Source organism: Crotalus tigris, unplaced genomic scaffold, assembly GCF_016545835.1.
Source record: "Crotalus tigris isolate CLP2741 ecotype Arizona unplaced genomic scaffold, ASM1654583v1 scf7180000024460.1087499, whole genome shotgun sequence".
Classification (NCBI taxonomy): Eukaryota; Metazoa; Chordata; class Lepidosauria; order Squamata; family Viperidae; genus Crotalus; species Crotalus tigris.
In genome coordinates this window covers 1,065,410-1,078,231 of record NW_024100630.1, presented here as the reverse complement: position 1 = coordinate 1,078,231, position 12,822 = coordinate 1,065,410, and the positions used below count along the sequence as shown (strand labels likewise).

At 45.3% G+C, this 12,822-nt stretch overlaps 1 protein-coding gene across 3 annotated transcripts in view; it reads right to left on the bottom strand.

Moving 5' to 3' along the window:
- Positions 1–419: 419 nt before the first annotated feature.
- LOC120303102 (zinc finger protein 678-like) overlaps positions 420–12,822 on the bottom strand; it is a 29,684-nt gene continuing 17,281 nt past the window's right edge. For 2 of the 3 annotated variants that reach the window (XM_039332272.1, XM_039332273.1), the window contains exons 5-6: positions 4,672–4,798; positions 420–2,820 (exon numbers count right to left, since the gene is read on the bottom strand). In XM_039332272.1, the coding sequence (XP_039188206.1) occupies positions 689–2,820; positions 4,672–4,798 (2,259 nt within the window). In that variant the 3' untranslated portion in view covers positions 420–688. Of the gene's footprint in view, positions 2,821–4,671; positions 4,799–6,844; positions 6,928–10,777; positions 10,894–11,186; positions 11,341–12,822 lie in introns of those variants that run through there. The other variant, XM_039332274.1, reaches the window with a different exon arrangement.

Here is a 12,822-nt window from a genome sequence, read left to right as displayed (position 1 = left end):
CAGTTAATCCTGCCATGTCCTGTCACAGGTGGGGTATGCAGATTTTAGGTCTTTTGTCTTCTTGAGCTTCTGGCTCCAACTTTCCTGATGGTTTACATTTGCATTTGTATTTTTACATTTGCTTGGGGCAGAGAGACTTGGGAGCAGGGTTGGTTTCTGCTTTTAAAAATCCTTTTGAGGAAATATATTTTTCTGCCCTTTTAATATTTCCTTCTCTGGGGCTGACTTCCCACACCATCCCATCCCATCCCTTCCCATCCTATACTCCCCTCCTCTCCCTTCCCCTATCCCAGCGGTTCTCAACCTGTGGGTCGCGACCCCATTTGGGGTCGAACGACCATTTTACGGGGGTCGCCAAACAACGCGATCCGCCATTTTTGCTCCTCAGCTGGCGGCACCGCGCATGCGCCCCGTGCATGGGGGCGGCACCACGCATGCGCGCCACCGCGCATGCGCGTGTGCATGGGGGCGGCACCGTGCATGCGCGGCGCGTCCTTATGAGCGGGGTCGCCATATAAAAAGGTTGAGAACCACTGCCCTATCCTATCCAAAAGTTAATTCCTAGTTATACAACACAACTCATTTTAATGGATCAAAAAGCTTCTGCTACTTTGGAAGCCCTTCCCATATTCCATGCATTTCTACAGATTCTATGGGCTTTTGAATTTTGAGAATCAACATGAACTAATTAATGTGATCTTTTCCTGCTGTGTGTCTTCTTATGACTATTAAGGTCACTTCCGGTTCTGAAGTTCTTTCCACATTCCTCACACTGATATGGCTTCTCCCCTGTGTGGATTCTTTTATGGATCGTAAGATTCCTGTTTTCTCGGAAACTCTTTCCACAGTCGATGCATTTAAATGGTTTCTCTCCTGTGTGGATCCTCATATGGCAGGTAAGCCTGTGACTCTCAATATAACATTTTCCACACTCCAGGCATTTATAGGGTTTCTTACCTGAGTGAATCCTTCTATGGACACTGAGTGAATGATGTACACTAAAACATTTTCCACACTCGTTACATGCGTATGGTTTCTCCCCTGTGTGGATCCTCTTGTGGATACAAAGGTAACCACTTCTTCTAAAACTCATGCCGCACTCCATGCACTTATACGGTTTCTCTCCTGTGTGAATCCTTTTATGGATCGTCAGTTCTTGAGACTCATTGTAGCGTTTTCCACACTCCGGACACTGATATGGTTTCTCCCCAGTGTGGGTTCTGCTATGTACGATATAGCGATGTTTTTCACTGAAGCTCTTTCCACATGTGCGGCATTCGTATGGTTTCTCCCCGGTGTGGAGCCTTTTGTGGCAAGTAAGTTGTGACGAGCTGGTGAAGCATTTGCCACATTCATGGCACTTATAAGGCTTCTCACCCGTGTGGGTCCTTTTATGGAAAGCAAGATTACGTAGATAATTGAAGCATTTTCCACACTCAGTACATTGATACGATTTCTCTCCAGTGTGGATATTGTTATGGGAAGTTAGGTGGCTGGATTTGCGGAAGCTCTTTCCACACTCCAGGCATTTGTATGGTTTCTCCCCTGTGTGGATCCGTTTGTGGGCATAAAAGCCATCAGAACGGGTAAAGCGCTTTCCACATTGCAGGCACTGAAATGGTTTCTCCCCAGTGTGGATTCTGTGATGGGCAATAAGGTTTGTTGAGAAATGGAAGCTCTTTCCACACTCCATGCATTGAAATGGTTTTTCCCCCGTGTGGATCCTCTCGTGTGACTGAAGATGAACTTTTTGACTGAAGCTTTTTCCACAGTGGAGGCATTTATAAGGTTTCTCTCCTTTATGCATCCTATTATGTTTAATTAGTGTATCACGTCTATTGAAGCTTTTTCCACACTCCAAGCATGCGTAGGGTTTCTCCCCTGTGTGAGTCCTCTTATGGCAAGTAAGGGCACCGGGGGTACGGAAGCATTTTTCACACTCTGGGCATTTATACGGCTTCTCTCCCGTGTGGATCCTCTTATGTAAATTGAAATTACCTTTTTGGGTGAAACTCTTTCCACACACCGTGCAATGGTACGGCTTTTCCCCTGTATGGATCCTATTATGGTAAGTGAGGTCACTTGCAAAACGGAAGCTCTTCCCACATTCCAGGCATTTACATGACTCATTCCCAGTGGGGCTTTTTTTCCGGGAACTCAGTTCCTTGCTCCGGGTAACCCTTGTTCTACTCTCCCTGCGTCGATACAACGTCTCCTCTCCGTGGATGCTTTGATGGGAAGTAAGGGAGACTCTGCTTCCGAAGCTCTTTCCGCACTTGATGCATCGATGCTGCTTCCTCCCTTTGTGGACCTTCTGATGTGACTTCAGGTGACTTTTCTGACTGAAGGTCTTTCCACAATCCAGGCATCTGTGTGGATCCTCTGCTCTATGAATCTTTTTATGAGATGCAAGGGAGCGGCTTGTACTAAAGCTTTCTGTACACTCCGTGCATTTGTACGGTTTCCCTCTTTCTTGTGTTCTTTGATGTAAAGAAAGAGGAAGGGTCCTTCTGGAACGTCGCTTGCTTTCATCTTGTTTCTCTCTTCCAGCAGGGCTTCGGCAACAGTCACATAATCCCGATTCATCTCCAAGTGTTTTCCCACACCTTGAACATACTTCTTTTTCGTGGCAATCATCTGTGCCCAATAAGATATTGATATTTGCACTTGGTACACTAGAGCAATTCTCCAGCTCCCCTGTTAAGTGGTTCCTCTCAGAACTTTGGTTTCCGTACATCTTTTCTGCAACTTCCTTTCTCTCTTTTGGCAAAAGTGGTGCTGCTGCCTCTTGGCCAGAATACTCCATCTGCCATCCATCACCTGTTTGCAACAGGAAAAAAAAGAAGAAGAAGCAAACACAAATGTAGGCACAAAAGGGATCAAGCACCATTTACTGTATTTGAATGCTATCAAACTTCCTCCACACTTCTATTTGTTCAAAACATGGTGCTATGCTTGGTATTAAGTGGATATAATATTCAGCATTTGGGTCTCTCTTGTCCTCCATGGTACAGAATGAAAACCTGAAAATTTTGGATAAGATCATTTAAAACTGGGGGTGAGGAAGGAGGAGGAACCATCAGCTCTACTGCTTCAGATTTAGTTACAAGGAAGCAGAAGGGACACTTAACAGTAGCCAATCTTCATTCATTCATTCATTCACTCATTCATTCATTCATTCATTCAATTTATTGGACTCGCAGCTTACCTTAGGGAAAGTGTGGGTGGTTCATAATATTAAAAGGATTAAAACTATATAAACAATAAAATAAAATATTATAAAAATACAAATACTCAGTCCTAACTAACAAACTTGATGATGGAGAATTTATTGGTTTAATTTCAATCTGAGAAGATAGAAATGTTGAAGGACTTGGCCTGGGAACTGAGCATCAAGCATCATTTCCGTGAAGAGATTTTCTCTTGAAAAAAAACTGGTTCTCACTCTGGGTGTGTTCATTCACCTTTATCCCAAAGGTGCTTTTTCTAAAGCAGTGGTTCTCAACCTGTGGGTCGGGACCCCATTTGGGGTCGAACGACCATTTCACGGGGATCGCCAAACAACGCAGTCCGCCAATTTTTTTTCTCATTTTCCTTAGCTGTGCTACTCCCTTTTATTCTATTGCCTTTTGAAAGCCAATAGAATAGACTCTCTTGAATAGAGTCTAATTCTATTGGCTTTCAAAAGCCAATAGGAATTGTCCAGGCTGTCTCTGCCCTCTGAGCCCGCCAAAAGTCCCATTCTGCAAACGGTGCTGCACCAGTTGAGTAGTCCTCGACTTACGACCGGTTGGGGGGTCGCGGCATTAAAAAGGTTGAGAACCACTGTTCTAAAGGCAACTGGACTTTCTTTTTTCTTGGAAGACATTTCACTTATCATCCCAGAAGCTTCTTCAGTTCTAACTGAATGGTGGAAGATGGAAGGACTGATATTCCTGGCAGTCATCTGGTTGTTAGCACTCTTTACACAGCCAGTGAGTATAAACCCTGTGATAAACCTGTGGACTCTATGGGGCTTTTAAGTACCATAATGATAGACCAAAAAACAAAAAAAAAATGAAAGGAACTTATAAAAAGCTCTCTACAAAGGGGGACAGGCAGGATTAGAAACTGACTAGGATGGGAAACTGCATGGAGACAGTGTGGAGGTTTTAGGTCATTTTATCAGACTAAGTAGGGGTAGAAACATAAAGACACTCTTATCTACTGTATAGATAAGGATACTCTAATCTACTGTATTAGCACTTTATCTGAGAAACAGATATATGTGCTGGAGAAGACTCCTGCAAGTCCCCTGAATTGCAAGGTGATCAAACCAGTCAGTCCTAAAGGAGATCAACCCTGACTGCTCTTTAGAAGGCCAGATCCTGAAGTTGAAACTCAAGTACTTTGGCCACCTAATGAGAAGGAAGGACTCACAAGAGAAGAGCCGAATGCTGGGAAAGATGGAGGGCAAGAGAAGAAAGGGACGACAGAGAATGAGGTGGCTGGATGGAGTCACTAAAGCAATAGGCGTGAACTTAAATGGACTCCAGAAGATGGTAGAGGACAGGAAGGCCTGGAGGAACGTTGTCCATGGGGTTGCGATGGGTCAGACATGACTTCGCAATTAACAACAACAACTCCACGGTTCCAGTTACTAAGTATAAATATCTGAACAGAATCCCTTACCTAAGGAGGCCACATTCCTTGCGTTTTCCAGCATGACCTCTTGGTACAGGGCTTTTTGCTCTGAATCCAGCAAGGCCCACTCCTCCATGGAGAAAAACACAGTTACATCCTCAGGCGATATCAAATCCTGACACAGGGAGGGGAAAAAACACAACGTATCCCATGAACGCTCCTAACAATGAACACTTCGATCAATTACACACAAGTCCTCTTCTTGATGAACGAACTCCACCTTCTGAGTTTCCAAGTAAGGCAAATGAGCATCTTCTCTGGAAAATCTTTCCAAAAACATAAACTGCAAAGAGCCTCTGGCTAGAGATACACCTAAGGAGTGGACCCGTTTCCCCCAACCCCCACAAAAACCAAACACTGGAGCCGCAAAACCCTTTTGATATCTAAAATGACGATAACACTGCATATATCCTTTTTTACCTTTATTATAGATGTGTTGGTATGTTTGTGTTGTGTATGTGTATGTGTATATGTGGTGTGTATACACACACACACACACACACCCACACACACCACATATACACCTCAAAAATAAAAGTACAAATATGACTTTGGGAATATCCATACTATTAAAACAATGATCCCAATGATAGATTTAAGAGAATAAATTACATACACACACAGGTAAAAAAAGATATATGCATGTTATCTCATTTTAGATGTCGAAAAAGGTCTCTCTCTCCTCCCTCTCTCTCTGCCCTTGGTCTGCCCTCCTCTTCCCCCACTCTCTCTCATCCCTCTCTCTCTCTTTCTCTTCTCTTTCTCTCCCCCCCCCCTCCTAGGCTGCTGCTCAACCTGGCAAGCTTCAGCTGTTGTCCAACAACCTCCGGGTAACTCCACCTCATCTCTTTATGACTCATGGTACTTCACTCCCAGAATTCTGAGTCAGCCTCTGGGCTAGCTAGTTTTTCTCCTGCCCCTTCTGGCTTTTTTTTTTCCTGCTTCCTGCTTCCTTCAGAGAACCAAGCAAAGGAGGAGCTCCTCCGCCCGAAAGCTTTTCAGCTCCTCGGAGAACCTGTGAGTGCACTCTCTTTTACACACACACACACACACACACACACACACACACACACACACACACACACACCACACACACACACACACACACACACACACACACACATTGCCTCTCTCTGTCTCTGTCTCTCTCTGCAAAGGCAGAGGAGGCTGGGAGCCACAGGGGAAGGCTCAAAGAGCCGCATGCGGCTCCGGAGCCGCAGGTTGCCGACCTGTGACCTAGGTAATACTTTATTGGTTTGGTTGATTCTGCAGGATGGGCCGTCTGCTGACGGGCTAGACCCAAGGGTAGGCGACCTTGGCTCTTTATGACTCATGGACTTCAATTCCCAGAATTCCTGAGCCAACATAGCTCAGGAATCATAGAGTTCATAGAGTTGAAGTCCACGAGTCATAAAAGAGCCAAGGTCACCTACCCCTGGGCTAGACTTTGGACATGTTGGCCCAATCCAACACTGGATTAATTTTACCCAGTGTAGTGAGCCAATGAATCGTGCAAATAAAGGAAGGTGGGTTCAACATTTAATTTCTATGCAAAAGTAAAGCTTGGGCTTTACTTTATACTTTGGGCTTTCAGGTGAAGTATTAGCATCGCTTTACAAAAGCTTAGTAAGATCCCACCTGGAATACTTCACCCAGTTTTGGTCACCATATTGCAAAAAAAGATGTGGAGACTTTGGAAAAAGTGCAGAGAAGAGCGACTAAGATAATTAAAGGCCTGGAGAGTAAAACATATTAAGAACGGTTGCAGGAATAGGATATGGCCAGTCTAAAGAAAAGAAGTACTAGGGGTGACATGATAGCAGTGTTCCAATATTTGAGGGTTTCCATAAAGAAAAGGGAGTCAACCTATTCTCCAAAGCACCAGAAAGCAAGATAAGAAACAATGGATACCATTCCAGACAAGTGGCTGTCCAGTCTCTTCTTAAAAGTCTCCAATTATGGAGTACCCACAACTTCTGAAGGCAATCTGTTCTACTGGTTCATTGTTCTCACTGTAAGAAAACCTCTCCTTAGTTCTGGGTTGCTTCTCTCCTAGGTTAGTTTCTATCCACTGTTTTTGATCTTGCCTTCTGTTATTCTGTTTTCGGTGCTTCTTCAATAGATCAGACTGGCACTTTAAGGGAGGGGAGAATTCAACTACCTGAGTTGGAAGCTCAACCGCCCTTAATCCTCCGCTACAAAGATCTGAGGTTCCAGGAGATGAAGACAAGGCCATCATAGTGTCTACAAGTGAAAAACAAAAAAGCAAAGGAATAACTTGCTATCAAGCATCCTAACGACATTCTTGAACCTACAATGCAGAAGGGCAATTTTAGCCTATTTCTGTGCTAAGTGGGGAATCAGTTTATCTGAGTATTTTGCTGTCACAGCAACATCACATAGAAGCTGACACGGGGTGAGGAGAAAACTGAAAGGTGTGGAAGGACCAGGGATTAGGCTTAGACTCAGACTCTCTCAGCCATGAATTCATGTGTTAAAGCACTATAGAGCTTGACTCTAGAGCAGCGGTTCTCCACCTGTGGGTCGGGACCCCATTTGGGGTCAAACGACCATTTCACGGGGGTCGCCAAACAAGGCTGTCCGCCATTTTTCCCCCCTTTCCCTTAGCTGTGCTACTCCCTTTTATTCTATTGGCTTTTGAAAGTCAATAGAAGAGACTCTCTTGAATAGAGTCTAATTCTATTGGCTTTCAAAAGCCAATAGGAATTGTCCAGGCTGTCTCTGCCCTGCTGAGCCTGCCAAAAGCCCCAGTCTGCAAACGGTGCTGCAAGTTGTCTGCAGCGAAGGCGAGCTGTCTGGAAGTTTCCACTCCTCCCTGCTGAGCAACTACTAAAAATGTAAGTAAAAGAGGGCCAGGGGTGGGAGGTGGGAGGCCGGCGGGCACAGGGAGGGTTGCTGGCGTGCGTGGGGCCCAGCGGGTGTCTTACCTCCCTTGGGCTGGGCCAGCTGGTGGCCCAGCCGGTGGTCGGCCTGCTCCATCTCTGCCACTTGCCAGCTACACCTCGGCCAGCACAGGGGGCGGCACCACGCATGCGTGGCGCTCCCGGGCAGGGAAAGTCCTCGACTTACAACTGGTTGGGTAGTCCTCGACTTACGGGGTCGTGGCATTAAAAAGGTTGAGAACCACTGCTCTAGAGTCCTCAAGCAAATTCCCATATCCCTGGGAGTTGTGCCGAGTTGTTAGTCCAGAGTACTAAGTCTGGCCTAGCATGAAACCAAGCGGCAGAGTCTAATTCTGCCTGAGTCCTGTATATGCAGGTAGTCCTCGAATTACAGCCATTCATTTAGTGACCATTCAAAGTTACAACAACACTGAAAAAGTGACGTATGACTGTTTTTCACACTTAGGACCATTGCAGCATCCCCATGGTCACGTGATCAAAATCTGGACACTTGGAAACTGCCTCCTATTTATGATGGTTGCAGTGTCCCAGGGTCATGTGGTCATCTTTGGCAACCTTCTGACAAATAAAGTCAGAGGATCTGGACAGACTTGAACACTGGGCACGAACAACGAAATGAAATTCAATGGTGAAAAAAGTAAGGTTCTACATTTAGGCAAGAAAAACCAAATGTACAGGTATAGTATAGGGGGTATTTTGCTCAATAATAGTAACTGTGAGAGGGACCTCGGAGTCCTAGTGGACAATCACTTAAATATGAGCCAGCAGTGTGCTGCAGCTGCCAAAAAGGCCAACGCAGTGCTAGGCTGTATTAACAGAGGGATAGAATCAAGATCACGTGAAGTGTTAATACCACTTTATAATGCCTTGGTAAGGCCACACTTGGAATACTGCATCCAGTTTTGGTCACCAGGATATAAAAAAGATGTTGAGACTCTAGAAATAGAGTACAGAGAAGAGCAACAAAGATGATTAGGGGACTGGAGGCTAAAGTATATAAGGAAAGGCTGCTGGAATTGGGTATGTCTAGTTTAATGAAGAGAAGGACGAGGGGGGACATGATAGCAGTCTTCCAATATCTCAGGGGCTGCCCTAAAGAAGAGGGAGTCAAGCTATTTTCCAAAGCGCCTGAAGGCAGGACAAGAAGCAACGGATGGAAACTCATCAAGGAGAGAAGCAACCTAGAACTAAGGAGAAATTTCCTGACAGTGAGAACAATTAACCAGTGGAACAACCTGACCCCAGAAGCGGTGAATGCTCCAACACTGGAAGTTTTTAAGAAGAGACTGGACAGCCATTTGTCTGAAATGGTATAGGGTTTCCTGCCTGAGCAGGGAGTTGGACTAGATGACCTCCAAGGTCCCTTCCAACTTTATTATTATTATTATCATCATCATCATCATCATCATTATTATTATGAGAGAAGACAGATTCACTAACTCAACAACTGCAGAGGTTCATTTAACAGCTGTCTCACTTAGAAACATAAATTTTGGGCTCAGTTGCAGTTGTAAGTCAAGGACTACCTGTATTCAGATTTGGACAAAGGTGGGAAAGAGCCTGATTTTTTTTTTCAGCCTGCTTGTAGATTTTACTTAGTTACCTAAGCAGGAAATACAGCTGGTTGTTTCACAATATAGCCATGCTCACATCCTGTAGCAATATAGCAAGCCTGTTGTGGTTTCCATATGACCCTTCCTCACACATGTCCTTTATTTATTTCAGCCATTTCAGAACACAGAATAACAGAGTTGGAAGGAAACCCTATGCCATTTCAGACAAATATGGTAGTTGTCCAGTCTCTTCTTAAAAACTTCCAGTGTTGGAGCATTCACAACTTCTGGAGGCAAGTTGTTCCAATGATTAATTGATCTCATTATCAGGAAATTTCTCCTTAGTTCTGCTTCTCTCCTTGATCGGTTTCCATCCCTTGCTTCTTGTCCTGCCTTCAGGTGCTTTGGAGAATAGCTGGACTACCTCTTCTTTGGGGCAACCCCTTAGATCAGGAGTGTCAAACTGCCGGCCTGGTTGTATCATGCGTGGCGCCCACCCCAGCTCTGGCAATGCAAAAAAAGTTGCAATACGTCGCAACACATCACGTGATGCGGCGAGTTTGATACCCGTGCCTTAGATATTGAAAGACTGCTATCATGTCACCCCTTGTCCTTCTCTTCCTTAAATTAGACATACCCAATTCCAGCAACCATTCTTTATATGTTTTAGCCACCAGTCCCTTAATCATATTTGTTGTTCTTCTCTGGACTCTTGATCGTCAGAATCCTGACCAACATAAGGTCCATCCTCCCCATCGTATTAATGTGGAATAATAATAATAATAATGAAAAATCACTAGAATAATGATGTGTCTGCATAATTACTGGAATAATGCTGTGACTGACCTAATGCGCATTGCACTTGGATACAATGTATGTAGCAAACTCTCCATTGTGTGCCTGTGAGAAACTAACCTAATGTAATACAATGTATGAAAATGTGTAGTTCTTTGTTCCTGAGAAAAGGAATGCATAAAACTGAAGTCTGAACCCGCCCTCGGGGTTCACAATTGCTAGTCTTCATTGCTTCTGAACCTGCGCAATAAATCTCTCTGCTAAACCCTCTGGAATTCATAAAAGTCTCTTTCATTTTCCACAAGAGCAGTGTTTCTCAACCTCGACAATTTTAAGGCATGTGGACTTCAACTCCCAGAATTCCACAGCCAGCAATGCTGGCTGTGGAATTCTGGGAGTTGAAGTCCACATGCCTTAAAATTGTCGAGGTTGAGAAACACTGCACAAGAGTATAATCAGAGAAGAAACAAAACTTTTTTTTTCAGGATTTGCCCTTTGAAATAGCCTACTACAGCAATGTTTCTCCACCTCAGCAGCTTTAAAAATACATGGACTTCAATCCCCAGAATTCCCCACCCTAATGCAGGCTGGAGATTTCTGGGAGTTGAAGTCCACATATCTTAAAAGTGGCCAAGGGGGAGACACGCTGACCTAAGGGAAAAGGTTGATACCGTTTTAAATGCACGCCCGACTTTTAAAATGCACGCAAGACATTAAAAAACCCAGTTCAATGAAACCATGAAAAGGAATTCAGGAACGAAAGAAACGAAGACAATCCGGAAGATTAAAAGGCATCAGAAAGAGCTTTTTTTTTTTTTTAACCTGGTGCTCTTTCCGGCGGTGGGTCGTCTACAGCAACTCCCCGATACAGCGGCTCCTGCGAGGGATCGCCCCCTTTTCTTCCAGCCGGTTCAGCAGCCATCGGAACTCCAAGGCTTCTGGATCGGAAACAGCCCCAGAGGAAAAACGAAAGTTACGGGATACGATCTGGAAGGACCGGCGGAATAAACCTCCCCAAGGAACAAGTGGGGACTGCAGGAGCGATCTTAGGGGCGCCCTAAGAAGCTGCACTGAAGGGTCACCTGTCCAGGCAGATCCCCAGGTGGAAGGAAGGAAGGAAGGAAGGGAAAGGAAAGGCAAGGAAGGAAGGAAGGAAGGAAGGAGGGAAGGAAGGAAGGAAGGAGGGAAGGAAGGAAGGAAAGGAAAGGAAGGAAGGAAGGGAGCTTCTTACCTGCCGACCGCAGGAAAGGCGGCTCTCTTCCTCGCTCTCCAAGAGACGCTCGCAGAAAAAGACCAGCGATCCGCTTTCCTCCCAGCCCCGCCGCCTTCCTTCCTTCCTTCCCGATCACGCACGTGGATCCCCCTTCACTAAACTGCCTGCAGAGCTCAAGCAGGAAGCCTTTGTAGCTCCTCCCCTCCCCGTCCAGCTCCACCCCCTTCGGGGAACCCCCTGCCCGCCCTCTCCCTTCTGCCACGGGGGAGCGATCCCGCGTGGGATGGTCCTCTGGGCCGGCAGTCGGAGACAGAGGGGAGAGAGGGAGGGGACGAAGCCCAGGGACGAGAGGAGGGGAGGGAAGGGGCTGCGGGAGCAGCAAAGTTAGAAGGGAATCCCCCCTTTCCGAAGGAAAATGGAGCTGGCAGGAAAAGGAGGCAGTCTGTCTGATCCACTTAGCGTCGTCCTCCACTTACAACATCTTCCCGTAAATGACTAACTCTTCATGATTGTGCCTTAATCACAAATACTCCATTGCTAAGACTTGAGACCATTTGTTTAGCGGCCCTTTTGATAGAAGGAAAGGAAAGGTCTTCAAAAATTTAATATTGAAAGAGAAATTTAAAATTGAATTTGCTGCAGTGGCAATTTACTGAATGGAGAAATAGGAAAGGAGATCATAAAGACAGGATGTAACATAAATACATAGGCAAAAATTAGCTGGGTTTTAAGAGTGGGAAAGGAAGGAGACAAGCTATAAAATCATCTGTAAGAGAAGATAACCAGCAAAACAGGAAATAACCTATTTTTCTAAGAAGTCATAAAAAAGGGGGCCAGAACTCAAGCAACTGAGCATGTGCAATTAGTTGATTAATATTAACTGACACACCTTGCATAAATTATCTCCTAATTTTAATGTACATGTGATGTATGATTTAGTATGTAGCAGGAAATATGTAGGAGGCAGTCGGAAAGAGTGTAATCTCATAGTACAATGATGGCGAACCTTTAAGAGACTGTGCCCAAACTACAACCCAAAACCCACTTATTCATCTTCGAGTGCCGGGTGGGTGTGGCCAATTGGGTGGGCATGGCCTATTGGGTGGGTGTGGCTGCGGTGGTAATGGCAGACTGGGTGGGACTCAAAAGTTCAATCAATTCCAACTGTGCAAGATCTCCCCCCCCCCCCCGCAAGAAGTTGAAATTGACTGAACTTTTTTTTTTTTTGCACATGGTGGCAGAGGCCTAAAGTGAAAAGATTTTATAAAACCCAGCTGAAAGCCTAGGACTGGGGTGACGGCACACATGCCCATAGTGAGGGCTCTGAGTGCCACCTCTGGCACCCATGCCATAGGTTCGCCACCACTGTCATAGTACCTCAGCCAGGGGAAAGAAGAGGGATCTGGTGGCCGAGATAGGACTGTATAAAGAAGGGAACATTTTGGGTTGGAACTTTGGAGAGAACCAAGCTTTGATAGCTTCTCTCCCCGCTTATTGCAATTAACGAAACAAAAGGCTTTCACTGTATCTTGGCTGGTTATTGGTCAGACGAGCTTGCCTCTGGTCACGAAGGAAAGTAGCCACATAACACTTTGAAGCTACAACAGCACTGAAAAGTGTTTTAGAATTGTTTTGCACACTTAATGACCGTTGC